Source organism: Odontomachus brunneus, unplaced genomic scaffold (assembly GCF_010583005.1).
Source record: "Odontomachus brunneus isolate Ranch 3 - 2012 unplaced genomic scaffold, Obru_v1 Obru_scaffold_039, whole genome shotgun sequence".
NCBI lineage: Eukaryota > Metazoa > Arthropoda > Insecta > Hymenoptera > Formicidae > Odontomachus > Odontomachus brunneus.
Window position 1 is genome coordinate 381456 of NW_022639489.1, and position 18836 is coordinate 400291.

General features: G+C 39.5%; 2 protein-coding genes across 4 annotated transcripts in view; one reads left to right on the forward strand and one right to left on the reverse strand.

Annotated features, from left to right (window-relative positions):
• LOC116844112 (neuroendocrine convertase 1-like) overlaps positions 1-14467 on the reverse strand; it is a 40760-nt gene extending 26293 nt beyond the window's left edge. Inside the window, exons 1-2 of one of the 2 annotated variants that reach the window (XM_032815248.1) lie at positions 11341-11483; positions 9928-10105 (exon numbers count right to left, since the gene is read on the reverse strand). In XM_032815248.1, the coding sequence (XP_032671139.1) occupies positions 9928-10105; positions 11341-11351 (189 nt within the window). In that variant the 5' untranslated portion in view covers positions 11352-11483. Of the gene's footprint in view, positions 1-9927; positions 10106-11340; positions 11484-14322 lie in introns of those variants that run through there. The other variant, XM_032815249.1, reaches the window with a different exon arrangement.
• The window catches only part of LOC116844114 (heterogeneous nuclear ribonucleoprotein 27C), a 124759-nt gene extending 106571 nt beyond the window's left edge, over positions 1-18188 (forward strand). The window contains exon 8 of one of the 2 annotated variants that reach the window (XM_032815259.1): positions 18151-18188. In XM_032815259.1, coding sequence (XP_032671150.1) covers positions 18151-18173 — 23 coding nt within the window. In that variant the 3' untranslated portion in view covers positions 18174-18188. Of the gene's footprint in view, positions 1-11652; positions 11991-18150 lie in introns of those variants that run through there. The other variant, XM_032815256.1, reaches the window with a different exon arrangement.
• Positions 18189-18836: the final 648 nt, after the last annotated feature.

The following is an 18836-nucleotide window of genomic DNA, read 5'->3' on the forward strand; positions in this document are numbered from 1 at the left end:
CCCAAATGTTTTAAAGATTATCTTGAATATCGTATCTCAGGTACTTTGCTCACGTAGAAACAACTTGTGAAAAATCCAGATTGTATATTTTAATAAGTAAAGTTTCGATGTATACGAAAGAAGTCAACGCTTTGCGGTTTTGTACATCGAGTCCACCTCAATTTCGCGTTCTACTGCACAACCGATTCTATAATCTATAATTGATATAAATACAGGATGTCCCATTTTAATTACATATCTCAAATATCTCAAAAAAACAAGACCAAAAAATGTAAAAAAAAATGTAAAAAAAAATTGTCAAACAAAAGTTGCATAGTTCCAGGAAAGGAAGAAGAAGATGATGACATAATCCTGTTTCACAAATACTGTATTTCCAATTTTATTTCTAAGTTTATTTCTAACGCAAAGGTACTTTAGAGAAACTAAAAAGTATTTGAATAAAATATCTCGAGATTTTTATTTTTTATTTTTCGATAATTTCACCTCAGTACGTTTAGAATAACTAGAGGAATTAATTTGTGTTAGGTCATTCCATGTATGTTGTTATCAATATGTTATTGCGTTAGTTAGATATTGAAATGTTGGAGCAAGCGCAGACTACATAATACTGTCGCGGAGTAATTCGATATTTACGGAATGATTGAAAAGAAACGTCAAAGATACCCCGATGAGTTAGCTTTGATTAAATGAGATCATTATAATCAAGGAACAGTGATTGCATGATGTAATCGTAAAAGCCTACGTGCATAAATATAGAGCAGAAGATATTGCGCTTGTAGTACACACTTCGTCTTGTGCAAGTCACACGTGTGAATACTGATGCGTGTATCGTAGATATGATTACATACTACGTCACATATATATGTATCGCTTAGATGGAAGATAGTACATGAATGTATCAAGTTTCCGTAGCAAATAAGCGCTACAAGTATACATACACAAGAAATCTCGTTTTTTGACCTGGATTACAAATAATTTCTTTCCTCCCTCTCTCTCTCTCTCCCTCCCTCCCTCCCTCCCTCTCTTTCCCTATAGTCCTGCATATATGTAAATCAAATGTTTGATATACTTTCGTATGAAAAAAAAAGGTTTGATTAGCAGTTTCTTATCCTCTCGCGGTAAGAACGATATTCCCTTCGCTTTTCATATTTAGCGTATTTTATTAATGCATATTTTTCGTATTTGCATATTTTTGCGAAGTTGAAACGAAATTTATTACTTTCCTGCTTAAAGAAACATACACGAGCTCTAGTAATATTTGACAGATATTTGCGACATATTTGTTTGCCGGTTAAATGTTGGGAGCAGTGGCATATTCGATCAAAAGAAACGCAAATATTGAGATTGTTGACTTGTTAAAAATATATCTATTTTGCGGCGACGACAAATACGCTAAATTCTCATATATCCAGTCGGTAAATTTGGACTTTTGCATCGTTCCTCTACAAGATATTACAAATGTTCCCGTATAAAATAATTACTTTTGCCATTTTTCTTTGTAGCTGAGTGCCTTGCATGTTATGAATTTTTGCGCAGTTCTTACACTTTGTTATTTCTCTTTATTCCACATAAGTAATTTGCTTCATATTTATGTCCACGATTAATATTATGCAACACGATAATGCATTAATATTACATTATTACATGATTACACTATCTTTATGTCGCTTTTAAATATATTAATATATATTTACGTAATAGTAATAGTTATTAATTAGGTTTCGCGTTTTTCAAAAGTATCGTATCGATCAAATATAAAGGTAATGTAAGCAATACATTTAAAGAAAACATCGCGTAACGCTGCGTAAATTTACAAGAACCCAAGTTATCCTGTAAAATACTTTTGTTTTATGAATTATGTCGAGATAGGAGCTGACGAATTTCGCATCATGATATACTTGAACGGATAATTTTTTGCACGATAGTTGCATGTATCGTGTATGGCCCATGACACACCGGTATACGTGTTATTCGGGATTACGCGATGTCTGGCACTTGCGGACTGCAAATTCAATTACATGCATTGAATTCAGCAGAGGGTAGAAGTTCCCGCTGCTCTGCGTGCAAGTTCACGTGCAGGTTCCCAAACTGGCAGAACTCACACTTTAGGCAAGCGCTTATATAGCTGCAGTGATATGTAGCGGTAAACATCTAAACTGACAATGATACCGTAAACTTAGTTACGCACACACAAACAATGCGAACCGCAATGTTGTAAATATTTTCGCAATTTAATGTTTGTGAAAGAAACTAACTTAAATTATATATTTTTCCTAATTTTTTTTTAATTCGAGTCTATTCTGGGTTATTTATGCTATTGCAAAATATGATAGATCTGCAGCGATTGGTTCGATTCTGTTCTTTGATTATTTGATTATGAATGAAATGTATAATTACCCCCTTGCATTGGTGTAACGTCTTACAGATGTTTTCGTGAGTCAAATGTGCACGTTGTTAATTATTAGTTTGATTTGATCTTTTTAATTTGTAATAACGGAAAATCTGTAGATATTTTGCAAAACTGTGTAAAATATGAACTTTAGACGTTGTGAGTTTGCCAAATAAATCCCAACGTAAGGAGTTAATATATTAAATTTATTTGTGTGATGTGTATGCGTGCATTTATGTACGTGATATTATTAAAAGAACGAAGTTAAGAAACTTAAAGGGGCGAAGAAAGGATGAAACTTGGAAATCTTTGTAACAATCAAACTATAGCGAGTGTATATAAGCAGGGAGAAATTGCATTAATGCGTTCGATCTTTGAAACTTCATCGTTCCGAAGTCGATGTCGAAGTTAAAGTTTTAATTGAGATCAACGTTATAACCAGCATCATGTGAATTTGATCAAAGAGCTCCAACTAGTTTCATACAATCGATCTTCCTCGACTGTTGAGTCGATTAACGCTATACTGATTATAGATAGCAAACTTATGTCCAAAACAAACCACTGAACACCCAGCAACAATACCGGCAAAACTGTTTATGTAGAAATCTTGCAACAAATGGAAGCCTGATGATATTACAGGTGGAAATTGTATGTGCATATTACAAATATGTTAATAATGTGTGAATGTTCCAATTAGTGATCAAGTAATCTCATCGTGAAAATAAATTAATAAATTAATAATGTACTAAATATTATTAATAAATTAATAATGTAATAGTGTTAAGCTAAGTACACGTATGCGCACAAAATTGATCTTGTTGGAAATTTCGAACATTTGGACAAATAAATAAGCTAGTACCCCCAATAGTAATGTATATTAATTAACTACGAAAATTACACATCTTATTACTTTTTCTGTTTATAAAATATTCTTTAATTTCTTCTCGACTTTGATGCTGTTTCAATGAAATGTTTGAAATTACAGAATAACTGCACAAATGTAACAAGTAGATATGTAATATTAACTGTCAACTTGTAAGATGTTAGCGAGTAACTGTTACACTTTTTATAACTGATAATATATAAAATTTAGAGTGATAATATATAAAATTTAGACACATGTTTAAAATAAATATGAACCTATATTAGCTGATTTATTAAAAAAAAAGAAAACGAATGCACTTGTCATTAAATGCGACAAGACCATTAATTGGGATATTTACTTTGAGTATAACTCAAAGTTTTTAGAAAAAAAGTTAACAATATTTAATAATATAAAAAAAAGATTAAGAAGAAAACAAACGCACAAAAAACATTATTAAAACATTATTAGGGCATTATTAGATAATTACTATCAAATAGATCTCTATAGAGATGAGATATATAATATTTGCGCACCCAAATTATACAAACTGTAATGCGCTGCATAAATTATGTTAAAATCAGATCGCGGTGAATTGTACGGGGGGCGCGATCTATTAATATTTATTAACTCTGGCGATTTTTCCCGCATAACGATTCAGTCGAGGCCGGAATATCAGCGCGGCTGCTCTCACGGATCCACCTTAAGATGAAATCTTTTTGGGGTCGATGGGGAGGAAGCGAACGAAGGCGAGCTTGGGACAGTAAATCGCTGTGACATCTGTCAACCGATATAACGCAGAGTTCATTATAACGTTCAGCAGGCTGCCGTGTCATTTATTTCAATTATTGCCAAACCCTGAATCAGCAAACTACCGTATCGACTCCGATAATTTATGAACGTGCATCATTAATACCGTTCATTCAGCGCGCCAGAGAAGTCATCTGCACCATCGTTACGGAAAATTTTTACGAACCATGATATTCTTCTTATTTAAATATATTTGCGCCTCATAGAGTTTTTTAAATTATTATTACGCGATGACCACACAGTTTGTGTCATGAAATTTTCTTGGAATTGAATAAATTCCACGGTTTGCGCGTTATATAATATATTCATGGAATTAAAAAACAAATTCTGCAGGAAACGCAACTGTTGCGCACTTACGTATTCTGTAAATTTTGTACTACTTTTACAATTTTCACGTTCCCCAGAGTCTCGCGACAATATTGTGATAATACGAGCCAGCGCTTTGTAGACGAGAGAATATATGTGGAATAGATTGCAAAGGAGTGTTTCTTCAAAGCATCGGCGCATCGAGAATACTCAGTTGTTATAGGTTTTATGAATAAAACATCGGCAGGTGTTCACAATATCAGTCATGAATATGGATATAGAAATTACTTGAGCAAAATCTATTTACATCGTCCTCAACTTTTCGTCAGCGAGATATATTTCTTTCGGATATACTAGGGCGCAAAATAGGAGGGAACGTATGCAAAATGCGAAATTCGACGACTCAATATCCGCGATAAAATAAAGTGCAGCGCGCAGCAAAGAGCAAGAATAACATCTGGTGCGCAAGACGCGCTAAACGAGAACGGGAACTTGAGTGGGAATAAACAGCAGTGGTATGTTCGGTTTATCTGTACTGGACTCGGTCGTCGTTCCCCATTGTATCGTAGAATGTAGGTTACAACGGTGTCGCCCTGCGTGGATACAATGAACGAGTTAGCACCGTTGCGCGAACTGTAAGTTCACTCGGAACGTGCGCGCGTTCGTGCGAATTAATGCAGTCGATTGTTCAACGATGTACGGCAGCGTGGTTATAATCGCACGAAACGCCCCGTAAATCGCTCAAGGCCGTAAAGGCCCATTATTCCGTCGACTTGGCGCGCGCGCAATTAAATTCACATTTCGCTTTTTGTGGCAGCCTGCCCATTGCCACTTTTCCATCCGGCCTGTCAACGTCGCGGTTACGTCGCGTATTCTTGGCGGTCGCCTCGACTGAGCTTAATTATATGAAATAATTATACGTCGGAGCCAGCAGATGTATGCATTTACAGACAGCGTAAAGGTAGCCTCACGCACTGCCTCCGCTTGTGGATTGCGGTAGACCGCGTTGCTTGGCAGAGCAGTTGCAGCTGCGGCACGCTCGCTCTCATGGTTCTACTCGCGTGTAGCTTCCAGTTCCTCGGCTGAAAGTGTCGCACTTGAAGAGGAGAGTTGCGGCGCGAGCTTGAAAAAGCCGCCACGCTACGTTTACGTAATTATGCCATGCGGGACTTGTTCAAGAAGCGACTGACTGCGGCACGGTAACGCGAGGTTTCGCGTCGGTCGCCAAAATATAATGACGATGTGACAAATCTGTGATTTTGCAGTGATTTTATGTCGAGCGTGTAATTGAAAATATCGCGATAGGTAGTAGATTAGCGTTGATTGGTGGCTCATATCGTAATAAATGCGACGAGCAATATATCGCGCATAGCAACATGACGTGGACAGCGATCGATCGTTTATAATGGTCATCTCGGTAGGAACTTGACGTGAATGTATGTGATAATAAAATATCAATTTTAATGTTTAAAGAAAACATTGTTATCCTCCGGAAATTAACCCGGTAGAAAAGTGATCAGTTTCTAATTAGTGATCGGCTAGGGGTTCAGATTACTGAATCCTGGCTATTCTAGTATATGACTGGTAAAAAACTGGCTAGTTTGGGAATTTATTAGGTTGTTTGTAGATAATTAAGCAGTAAAGCTAGTCGGTTTCTGATCATTTTCTGACTTCTTTCTGAGCACTTTCTAACCAGTTTTCCAATCAGTTCTTTCCAATCAAATATTTTCTGATAAAAAAATTCTTTCATATAGCTCTTATAGGCCATTTACCTTACTTTCTCTACTTGAAAGTTTTAATTATTAACTCAAGAGAACGAATTGAATTTTTTCTTATCCCTCTAGGGATCTGCGTTTTAGAAGCACGAAATTCTATGATTGAAGAATTGTATTTGCTACTTTGCGTTCCTAAGCATCTTCCTCTCGAGTCGAGATCGATTCGCCGCTTCCGGGCCAAACGACGTATCGTAGGACAGATGGAAGGATCGATTGCACAGTATTCTCGTCAAAGCCGCGACAAGAGATACGATATCGTTCTTTTCACCGATGCTTTCGCTCTCGCACATGCGGCGAGGCGAAGCGAGGCGAGACGAGGCAAAACTCGTTGTGTAAAGTGCACGATAACTGCAGATACTATCGTTTGTGGGTTTAGACAGCAGTACCTTACAACTGCGATTTCGTTCTCGGTTTATTGTGCAGATTTGTACGAAAATGTCGTCGGGATACTCGGGAGTAGAAGTTGCGATTGTGATTCAGGTTAATGGACAATAAATACTCGCTCCCGAGCGTAAATTTGCCCGCGGACATTCGTGTTGCTGCCTCAGGTAGAAAAATAGTCGGGAAAAACTAGTCACTAGTCAGAAACTGGCCAGCTTTTATTGATTAGGATTAGGACAGTAACCGTACAAAAGCTGGACAGTAAAATACTGGCGAATATTTCTTGATCAATTTCTGGCCAGGAATTAGGCAATTAAAAATTAAGCTGTAACTATATCAATAATGAATGAATTTGCATGCGCGCGTGAAAAGACTCTGCCACCTGAAACACGAGATTCACGTTATTTTTATATTAGCTCATAAAATATAATATTTTGCAACGCAAAATCCAACAATCGATTTGACAGAATTTTATGCAAAAAGAAATTTGGTTAGAAATTGATTACCTTTACTGTCTAGTTACCGGCGAAGCAAGCGTCGCTTAAATTGACCAGAAATTAGCCAGCAACCAAAATTCCTAACCAGTTAGGATGACTGAGAAGAGGTTACCCTTTCTACTTGAGGCGATCAATAGTATCATGAGCTCACGCGAAAATTGTAGCTGCGCGATACCAAATATACGTTCCATCGAACGCACGGTTAACAAACGAGATATCACCGGGAATACACGAGGAATATCGATGTTGTCTGATAGATTCTTCGATATTACGCATGGGATGGCGATCCTCGGTGTCTACGGATGAATGTAAGGCGATTGCTCGAGACGTTCTCGTCAAAGGAAAGGGAAAAGGTACGCTATCGGTGTGTTCGCCGATAGATTTTTCTCTCGGAGTAAAGCGCGTCGAAGCCGTGGCGAAACTCGTTCTGCAAAGTACACAGGACTCGAAAGATCTGCGAGATGCCGGAGAAAGCTGCGCGCGGCCCTTACCATCGACGGACGCGAAACGTGGAACGGGGTGAAACGAATGAACGAACGATCAAATGGCTCGTGAGGCTCGCTTACAGAGATAATCTCTTTGCGATCATCTGCACGTCAGAGAGAACGATGTGGCGGCCGTGTCTCGATCCAATGCTTTCCGTACATCCACGCTGCCGAGATTTCAAAACACCTTTTTACGCTCCCCGGTTAGATTCAACGCGGCGGAGTACGAGAGAGCGAATGCCTTCAGAAAGACTCGGCCGGGCGAGGCGAAAATTCTTTCGCTCGCACGTGGGGCATCCTTTTTTCCCGTGTATTTGCGAGCTAAATGGGACCCACAGGGCGGAAACTTTTCACAGAAATTGGGATACTTTTTATGGCTTTCGTGGGATGCCGCCGACTCCTGGGATGGGACTCTCCCTTGGTATCCATACGTATTTCTACATATGTCTGCACGAATATTTATTAATCCTTTCGCAACTGATATCAAAATTATCTGACATACAAAAACATCTCTCTCTCTCTCTTTCTCTCTTTCTGTTTCTTACGACAAAAGTTACAAAGAGCTTTTTCCGCGAGAGAATTATCTAACGACACTTTTACTAATAGTAGAAAAGTTATTTGTACCGAGGAAACGCGCACTGGAAAAATTGTAAAAGTTTGTTCGTGAAAGCTATTTTAAGATAAAGAATTACGTGTTTATTTTATCGCGTTATCGTAAATTAAAAGGAATCAGTTAAGTTTCCTCGCGCTCGCAACACTCGGCCTCGAGTCGAGGAATGAGTTTGTCAAAGATATCTATAATTCTTTTAAAACCAAATTGGAGGAGAAAGAGAGAGAAAGAGAGAGAGAGAGAGAGAGAGAGAGAGAGAGAGAGACAATGGGATGCAATTAAAAGTTGAACAACTGCTTAATAAACTTATTGTTAGCTACTTGTGTGACGCCCAATTCTAGTTCAACTTTACTCAAGCTACGTCAGTAGTGTAGCGTAACTTTCATGCTTCTTAAGACGGTAAGGACTTCTTCAGGATAATCCAACAATCTTAAAAGAAAAAACAGAAAAAAAATTGTTGTATGTTGCTGACTGATATAGTTTCTGCTACTATAATGTTTGTACTGTACAATTTGTTTTTAACTGATTTTAGAAAAAGAAGGTTTCCACTTAAATGTATGTTTGTTTCTTTTTATGTTCCTTCATAATTTGAGAACTTTTAGAGATATTCAGATGGAACTTTTTATAACTTGTTTAATATGTTATCTTCTTAAGTTAGTGTCGTTACCCGGGTTGTTCAGGTAATCTGGAAATTACTTTTTTGAAAATCCGAGAACATCTAGAGATACAAGATGCAACTTTTGTTCTTAATTGACTTAAAAGAAAACTATTTTTATAACTAATTTTAAAGACAAAATTTTAACAAATAATTAAATTTATTTATTTTAAAAAAGTTCTACTTCTTTATCTATAAATTTCATGAGTAATTCTGAGTTAACTTTGGTCAAAATTTTATATACTCATGATACGTCGTAAAGTAATTGCAACGAATTGTAACAAATTATCGAGTTAACAAGTCACTGATCAATTATCGCTCGAGTATTGTTTTACAAATAATTCGAAACTAAAGAAAAAGTGCTCGTAACTGAGCGAGTAATAGAAGCTATGTATTTCCGCCCCCGTCTTCCACCTTCTCTCCCAAAAATGATCTTGATATCATAATGCGGTCTGATGTGTGCCATATGTTACAGAACGCGCGTAACAGAATATCATTGAACAAGATAATCTGGGTATTTAAGTGTTAGTTAAACAGTGACGCGATGACGCACGATGCAGAATAACATATATCTTTACTCTTTACTCTTGGAACATAACAGTCGCTTTTCCTTGTCAATTTTCCCGTCTCGTTGATATAGCGAGTACTCTCTCATAGAGTGAATCTCAGTAAAAATCTTTCTGTTTGAATCAAAAGATGTATCAATGACGTATCATTGACGTCAGAGATATCAAGCAGTTTATCCTCTTTAAACATTACTCTTGACGTCATCATGTGGATGCCGGGATGCGGTGACACTGTGTTTGCAAACTGCATCAATAACGGGAACACAGTCGCTGCTATTAACTGATCCCTTCGATGAGATTTTATTGATTGCAGTGCTGTAGTACTTATAGCTGAACCATCAGTTATAAATATGGCATTTTAGTGAAGAACACACTGATTGTAATTTCAGAGAGTAGGGACTCATATCGTCGGAAATGTGTCACGATTGTATTTCGCTATAATCGATTTCACGCTTCCGTGTTCGACATTGTGGACGGCGCGAGGGTAGCGATACGTCTTGCAATTTTGACGATATTATGAGATTGGAGAGAGAGAGACATACACACGCAAGTATATATCTCGCTTGGATCGAATCAATAGAATGGATTTACCGAGCCATGGTGCTTGTAACCAGACTGCGCAGCCAGTAGCGACGCCACTTGCGATCCACCCTGCACTCTGACGACCCACTCTTCGCGATGATCCACGTCGGCGCTGGCGTTCGCGTCGGCGATGAAATTGGATGCAGACACGACGACAACGAGCCGCATAATAACGTGCGCGCACGCTCTGCGGAATAAGCGGAGTTTCGGATATCACCGTGACTATTCTTTCGTACGAGGTGGGAGGAAAGAAGATTGCGATAAAACCTCAGTAAGCGGATTTCGTGAGCCGCGCTGTTACAAATATCTCAAGAATGCTCGGTGGATGCAAAAGTATCGGGGACGTGCGATCGTTCTGTTTAGGGTTGAATGAAAATTATAATGTAAAGATAACGTAAAAAATAATTCTACGTAATACGATAATGTAAAAAATAATTCTACGTAAAGATAACGTAAACTATATATGAGATGTCATCTGTGTAGACAGTGAGGACGTTGCTCAAAGAACATATGGCTTTTGCTCGAAAATTAATTAAGAAAAGTTTATATATTTATTTAACCATTTTCCATACAGCATAAAAACGTCTAAAAGACACATCTTAGAGACTTGAACGATCGATATTGTTTCAAGCCACTTGTTTCAGAATGTTCTTCAGGATGTTTTCAAGATGTATTCTAGATATTTGTGCTGCAAACTTCGAATGTAAATTTATGAGCATGTATATATTGTTTCCCGAGCAAATTAGCATTCACAGAATTCTCTGATTGCATTTTTACCTCCGGAATTAAATCTATCAAACTGTCACATTATAAAATGAAAATTTCGTGTATTTTTTTAACATTACACATTTATAATCAATATTCAACACAAACACGTTTCATCATTTAATTATTCTCCATTGTATATTTTAATATAATTTACAATATTCTACATAATTTACATTATCTGCATGCAAATACATCGTGCATATACATCGCATAGAAAATATATGAATACTCCTCGTATTATCTTGAAATCTACGGTACATAACCCTGATTCTGTTACACCGCGAGTTTCACTCGCGATTCCAATTCGCGTTTAATCCCCGCTCTCGAGAGATGCGCGCGCGTGTCGCGACTGATCGCAGGAAATGAGCCGATCGGAAATGAAACCGCGTCGAGACTCGTAGTTATGAGATTTGACGTTTTTCCTGTTCGCGCGACGCGCAAGATTCACTTTGCAGAAACGGGTTCAGACATCGCCAAATCTTCGTGTATCTTTCCACCCCCGAGGGCGCCTTCTCACGCGGCGTAGATATTGCAGTTATCGTTTCCTTATCGCTCGTAATCGATGTCGTTATCACGTCGGGTGCATTCAACAAACTATTGGCTGGCATATGTTCAACGAAGACGCGAAGTTTCAGATCGTGTCGTGACACATACCTGACTATCATGACGATCTTCTTGACGCAATACACGCGCGAAGGGGGGAGGAGAGGGATGAATTGCAACGCGAGATCGTGCAATTAATACTTCCACCGCACTATGGTCACTCCCGTGAGGTCTTTTTTCTTTCCACCTTCTCTTCACTGCCACCGTTTCCAAGCGTTCGATTTCTCTGCCACGCGCGTACTGTCTACGCGACTGGAAGGAACAATGACGACGGAATTCGTCGGCTCCGGCTATTGGATCGCGAGTGACAAGTGATCGAACAGCGTGCGTGGCCATTAACTGTGATGTTCTTTTTGTCTGCAGGGGAAGTTTCGCGCCCCACTATCGGTAAAGGATACAGTACCGGTGGGGGTTGCAAGGATTAAACTAAGCAAACAGAGGACGTAACGGGACGCGCGTGGGACGAACCAAGCTGCTGATAATGATCCGCGAGCGACTTGTCTGAATTGGAAAAAATTGCCGCGCAACATCATGAATCATCATCATCACCGTTTTCATTGAAATCAAATCTTGGATTTTTCTCGTTATTGAAAATTTTGTATATTGATCACATATTGCTAATTTATTATTACAATACAATGTGTAAAATATGATACGTTGACTTTAATGTTGCATTCGGCTAATAAAATAATTGTTAAACATTTCTTTTATATATTAAAGTTTATTTCTGTAATTATGATCTTTCTCTTTGTGGGGTTTACTGATAAAATTTTTTGTCGTGCAATTTAAAACAAAGTTCCCCGTAGCGTAGCTCAGCTTTAGTTTCTATAATTGAAGCAACGTGTTAGAAGATATACGGACGGATTAGAAAAAGAAGAGCCGTCTATTATCCAGACAAGTGTGCGCCGATAATCCCAGCAATAAAGTTCGTCGACGAAGCGACAACAGGTCGCCTAGTGTGTGCGGCAATTAACTGTGCTGTTTTTTTTTTTTTTTCAGCTGTGGGGAATTCTTGCCCTCGCCTTTTTGTTTTTATCGTCGCGTCATATGTGAGAGAGATAAGGCTTGACGCAGCAACCGCGTCGTTTTTAGTAAAAGAGAGATAAATGTACGCAAATAGTATATAAAATAAAAATTTGCATTTATCCATTCGCGTTAATATAAACTAAATCAGCATACTCATAGTTACATTCAAGTAGCTTGTAGTTCAAGTAGTTCAAGAAGTTTCATGGGCGTATTACTTATATCTTGGAAATAATGAAAAAATTTTGAAAAAAATTAGAGTTTAATATATATTACATTTAAAAGTGACCAATTCGACATTGACTCAGAGCTTGGATCAAAAGTTACTCCACTTTGAAATGTAAGCCCAGCAAATATGATGATGTGAAATAACGTTTCACTGATATCTCCAACGTTAATAATTACCACGCTAACTTTGTATAAAATAAAAATTCATATTAGATTGTATAAAATAAAAATTCATATTAGATTGTTCGACTGGTGCAGCAAAAAAAAGAAAAATATATATATATATCGCATTGAGAAATTTTCTTAATGTTTCCTTCTAGAACCTAATAACACCAAGCTTGCCGGAATGAAATGCGTCAATTGCAGATAATTATTGAGTGTGTTGTAGAATTTCCACTATCGACCCGATGTAACTGGACGTATCTACGGTGAATTTAATGAGAATTTGGATCGACATCGTTTGAAACGAGAAGGCATCCGAGCCCCTCGAGAGAGCTCGCCGAGGAGAATAGCGTGCGGCAATTTTGTCGGGGGGGAATCATTCCAAGCCATTGCCCCACGAAATGGGTTAGTTGCGATGTAATTGAGACACGAAATAACAGCATCAAACAGATGTTTTACGTCGCATTCGCTCGATTTCCTCGCCATAATTTCATTGTTCAATCCCACCGGCATTTATGATGTCAAAATTAATCGCGCCACGCGTTGAACTTCAACTTGTACGCTACTTGCCTTTGAACTGAAGGTTAAAACCATTCTTCCGACGATTTACTTCTCGTACGCGTAATACCTTTTGACAAATACTTACTCAAGTATACAGAGAGAATTTTATAGTAAAGATTACTGTAGGTGTTGCAATCGAGGAATGGATGGACATTCTGCAGCAATTTCACTATCCTTTCATTTCACATATTTATATTTCAGGAACTCAGCTGTGCTATTGAAAAATTTGCTATATTCTAGCGAAATTCACTGTGTTCCTTGACAAGATAGACCTTACTGATAGTCTGCACTACTAAAAACGCAGTAAATTGAAAAGAATTTGTGTACGAAGATGAAACTATAATATTTTCTTCATGTGCGTGGGATTCGATTAATACTTTTACCACGTACTGTTAAGCGAATTTGCATTGCGTTTATTTTGAACGAAATTCTTTGGCTTCACGTCGAGATGTGTAAAGAATGCTCGTGGAAGAAGCATTCCGCCATCGCGCTTCACTTCACCTTTTGTTACGGTATGTATATTATATTTATATTATATTATATTTATAACTTGACCCGCCTTACAATCTTTCGCGTCTCGTATCGGCACGTCATTTCTGATACTCACGGTACTCAAGGAAATAGCACGTGAATCTTGCTCCATTTCGTGCGAAGCGGAGAGTTAACGTTGAACTAATACTAAAGTAGAAGCGCACTTCGCGGGTTACTCCCGGCGTAGCGTAACACGTAAGCGCATTTAGACGCGGATTACCATTAAGTAAACGTGATTTAACTTTCTGCGGAGAACCTGGACGTCCCGTTTAATCGATCCGCGCGCGGGCCGTCGACGCGCGATTCATTTTACCAGCGCATCGTCGGTTGATTAACATCCGCGTACGCTTCATTCTGATTTGTTCCATTTTCGCGGGAGGATAACTCGGCAATTACGAACGGCCGGTTAAGTGCCGTTATGCAGCCCCGACTGTGTAATTACGTCGGGCATTCTACGCGGGCCACGTACCGAGTGTACTTCCGTATGGATTTAACGTTGATACGGAATTTCACTGGCATATTGCTTACCCCGCCGCCGGTTCCCGGTGCTGGCTGTCGTCGCCTCGTGGGAACCTCCCGCACACGACTTAAACTGCACCAAATCCTCGACATAATCCATTTAAGGTGGACTGCGTCACTTAGAGCTAAGTTTAGTTAAGTCTTCTTTTCTCTCTGCTTGCACCATTGGAAACGTAATAATCTGAAAAAGAATTGAATCTGTCTCGTTAACGAGCTCTCAGCACTCTATCTGGATTTCCGATGCAATCGTTTATTTCACGATTCCATATCGATTCAATGGTTATTTAATGGCCATAACCTGCGAAATTATGTGTCAATATAATTATTAAGAATTAAATTATTAAGAAATACATCTGGAATCTTTAGTTTGTTACTTCAAAGATAATGTATACCAAAAATAGCGATGTTTCTGTAAAATATATGTTTGCAATCATATTGAATCACATTGTTATGCTTTAAAGTATTATTTAAGTTATGTTTAAAGTTGATAACGCATCGGCACAAAGCACTGTTGATCTCTCTTATTTAAAGCATTAACATCCTATAACGTTTCTAATTTCGGCAACATTCCCCTCACGCGAATAATTTCATTGACAGCGGCTCTATGAGAACTCCGGTACGTTTAAAAATCTCCGACACCCAACATCAGCTAAAACGCTTCCTTATTCGAATGACAACGCGGCATACAAATCCGCGTAATTGAAATACGAGCGTGGTCGAGCGAGCCGTTTTACAGTTTTCGGTCGGCGAAATGACTCCACTTTGTCGTTCTCCCGAGGGTAATGCTTATAAATAAATTCGGTCCTTTTTTACTGTCTGTCCCTGAGATAGATATACACGCGGAGACACGCGGAGGGCGGCCGATAAAAGCAGAAGCAGAGAGCCGTCGTAAAGCTCGCAGGAGAAAGAGACGAGAATATCCGCCGATAAAAGGGACTCGTTTCGCTTCAGCTCACGTCGAATTTGGGATAAATCCGTGCTGCCCGCCCTTTCCCCTTCCCTTAGCTCATTCCCTACTCCCGTTGATCTCTCACGTGCTCTCTCTCTCTCTCTCTCTCTCTCTCTCTCTCTCTCTCTCTCTCTCTCTCTCTCTCTCTCTCTCTCTCTCTCTCTCTCTCTCTCTCTCTCTCTCTCTCTCTCTCTCTCTCTCTCTTTTCCCCTCTTGCTGCTTCTTACACAAATTTCCCCTCAAAAGAATAAGAGAATTACGGCGGCGTAACTTCTGTTTTTTATCGACACATTTTGGTAAAGAAACCGCACTTAAAAGGACGGTCTCGCTCCTTGGCCGCTTATGCGAAAACTCGAACGATCGCGGCGAATGACGCATCGAATCGGATCCGCTCTTTTATTGGAAACGACGACGGTGTTTCCGACCTGTGTACGTCCTGTGTGTTATACGTTTTATTTCAACACGGATCTTCGCCTTCACGGTGCATCTGTCTTGTCGACGTTGTAATTTCACATCTAAATGCTAATTGCGTGGCGTTTCGTTATTTTGCTTTTAATAACGTGAAAGTTTCAACCTGATGCGAATTCGCGCGATGCCTATGCAGTAATTTCGCGATTTAACGAGTGAAATGTATAATGCGTGCTCGCCCGCGCATTAGTTTCGTGTTAGTACGCCCCGTACGGTGGTGGGACAGTTTTCAGATAATTTCATTACAATAGTTATCGGAAGTTTGTATCGCATTAGGCAACTCTCTGTATTTCGTGTACTCGCGCATTTCTACCCCCCTCCTCCCCCCGGTGTCCCGCGCGTTCCACTCCCTCTCCTCTCTCCTGTGCGCTTTTCACACATCACGCTCACCCCTGCCTCTGCTCGTAGGCCGCGCGTGAAACTTTTGCAAGTCATTGATACGAAAACCGAAATCGAACGCGGTGGTTTGGTGCGTGGAAAGAAATAAATGTTTTCAAGTATCTGAGAGTGACAGGTGGCGCTAACGCGGATAACTTTTTCACTTCCAAGAGTTTGATGAATCGCTCGGCGGAAGCACACATGTAAAACGATAACGCTCGCTATTCGAATCAATTTTTTGCAAACGCACGCGATGTATATTTTGTATCGTACAAAATTCTTTTTTTTGGAAAAGAGGCGTCAAGTTCACGTGCGCTCCCCCGCACAGTTACGCACGGATACAGTTGCGGAAAAGGAGAAATGCGCTCTTACAAGAAATATTTTACTTACAAAATATTAGATCTAGAAATATCTGGACGATATATATTTATTCCGCCTCATCGAGATTTAATTTCATGAGGTGAGACATGTCCTGTATTCGAAGAAATTCCCTTTGCAAACGCACATTTTGCGGAATAACTTTCGGCCCGTGTCGTTTCGTGCCGATATGAAATAATGAGATACCAGCCGCGAGATTTACGATGCGCGCGAATAATATTGAATCTCACGGCGAGTTTGTCTTTACAAAGATGACGGGGTAAGTGTAGAGGAATATATGGGGAGGAAAGAAGCGACGAGAAAGATGAAGGAGAGAGGCGATAGCGCGCGAGCTAGGCGGAGGGAAAGTAGGACCGTTTATTAAGCACTCCGTCGGCTTTCGTCACAAATTCCTCCCCGGCCGTCGAAATAGAACGCGAAAGTAACCGTGGAAAATTGGAAACTTTCCGCGCGATAAAATCGGACTTAATTTTCAATAAATTCACCTTCCACGGAGCGGAGCGCGCGCACTCTCGTACGTGGTTCGACGCGGTGCGGGGGACCGGCGGAAAGGTAATTTACTTGGTAATTATAAAGTTACTAGCCCCGGCGACGCGCATAGTTGTGAATATTCAAATGCGATTACATCTATGATCGCATAAATTATACGACCGCTTGGCCCTGTCGCCTTCTGCGCGCCGCATTTTGGTACTTTCGCCGTAACACTCGTGAAAACTTTAGATCTGAATGTCCGTCGTATACGGAATCGCCCTTAAGCGATAGGGCCATGTGGAAACGCTGGGCGTTTCTTTTCGTCTTCACGCTTGAAAGCCCGCGCGCGCCCCGACATCGCGCGCCGATAAAGTTCGCACGTACGAGTTGTCCAGCGGATCGAACGCGGCCGTCTGTCGCGTAGGGAGGAAAAATTGTCGAGATCACTGCGATAAAAACGATACGTTATTGCATCGGCGTGTCAGTCGTCCTTTATAGCCACGTTTTTATTGCGCGCCTGGCGAAGTTAAGTTGCCAGTCAAGTATCGAGTCGTTTCGGAAAAATTTCGGTTGCGAGGAGACGGCGAGGGGTGTATTGAGTTTCTTGCAACACGCGTGGCTTTGGTCAAATCGGATAAATGGAATGCGGTAGCGAGTCACTTGGCAAGAATCCAAAATGCTCGCGCCGATCGGAGGGAGGAGAGATATAATTATTGGATTAGCTCTAATTTCTGAAATGAAGCGAAAAAGAGAAATATCGAATAGACCAAGTGTTTTAAGAATAAAAATTCCAATATTTAGAAACTCTATTTCGCTTGTTTTCCGAGTCTCGACCGCGTCTTCCTTGTATTTCAGGTTGGTTAGGTTTCAGGTGGCTCTGCTCTCTGAAATAAACTGTAATGTTTACGAAACGTCGGGATCAAATACAAGAAAGACGCGGTTCAAACCTGAGAACCAAGTAAAGTAATGAACAACATCGCGAAAATCTAAAATACCAAATTTAGAGACTCTATGATCAAGAGTAAGGAAAGATAGATCTGTCAGAACCACGCGCTTTGATATATGTGTGTGTGTGTGTGTGTGTGTGTGTGTGTCGTATTATTAGACACTTAAGGTCTTTTTATTTAATTGTAATTAATTTACATCAACTCAGCGCTTGACTGTCATAGGCTTATTTTTCCTTATTCTTGTAGTCCTACGAGTTTCCGTTTGCTGAAATGATAATAGAAGAAAACGTTGGCAGAATAATCATCGTTTCCGTAATGGAGAGGGTCTTGTCCGGCGCGAAGAATACCCACCGTGCATTTTCCTCCGAGAGATAAGGGTGCGCGCGGAAAACAGGTAGGTACTTACTTGCGTTATCTTTATCGAATAATTAAGAATTGTTTAATTGCCCGCGAAACTCCTTATCGCGCGGTCGAAAGAAAATTCAACTCATAAATCTCGCGAGCCTTGTTTGGTTTCATGATAAATCCGTAGCCGTGACCTTATCCAGCGTGTTTAATATTTAAAGCTCTTATCTGTAATTGTCTGACGAGCAATAATGATATCTAAATGTTTGCTGAATTTGTAAGTTCACCTCGCTTGCGTGTCTCTTCCGTGCTCATAGCTGAGTAAAATTAGAGTGAGTGTTAATATTGTGTTAATAGTGTTATTATTAATGTTAACTTCTTTGTGCGCACGCGCACTGCAATTCGGACAAATTTATTCCGTTTGAAACTTTTGGCTCACTGTCGGTGCCATTACGAAATCTCTCTGCTTTCGAATTATTTATTTACTTTTATCTATACGACAAGTATGTTATCCTTTTAACAAGCAGAATTTTCGACAGTAAGAGCAAATAGTATAAAAGAAAAAATAAAAATATATAAACGATTAT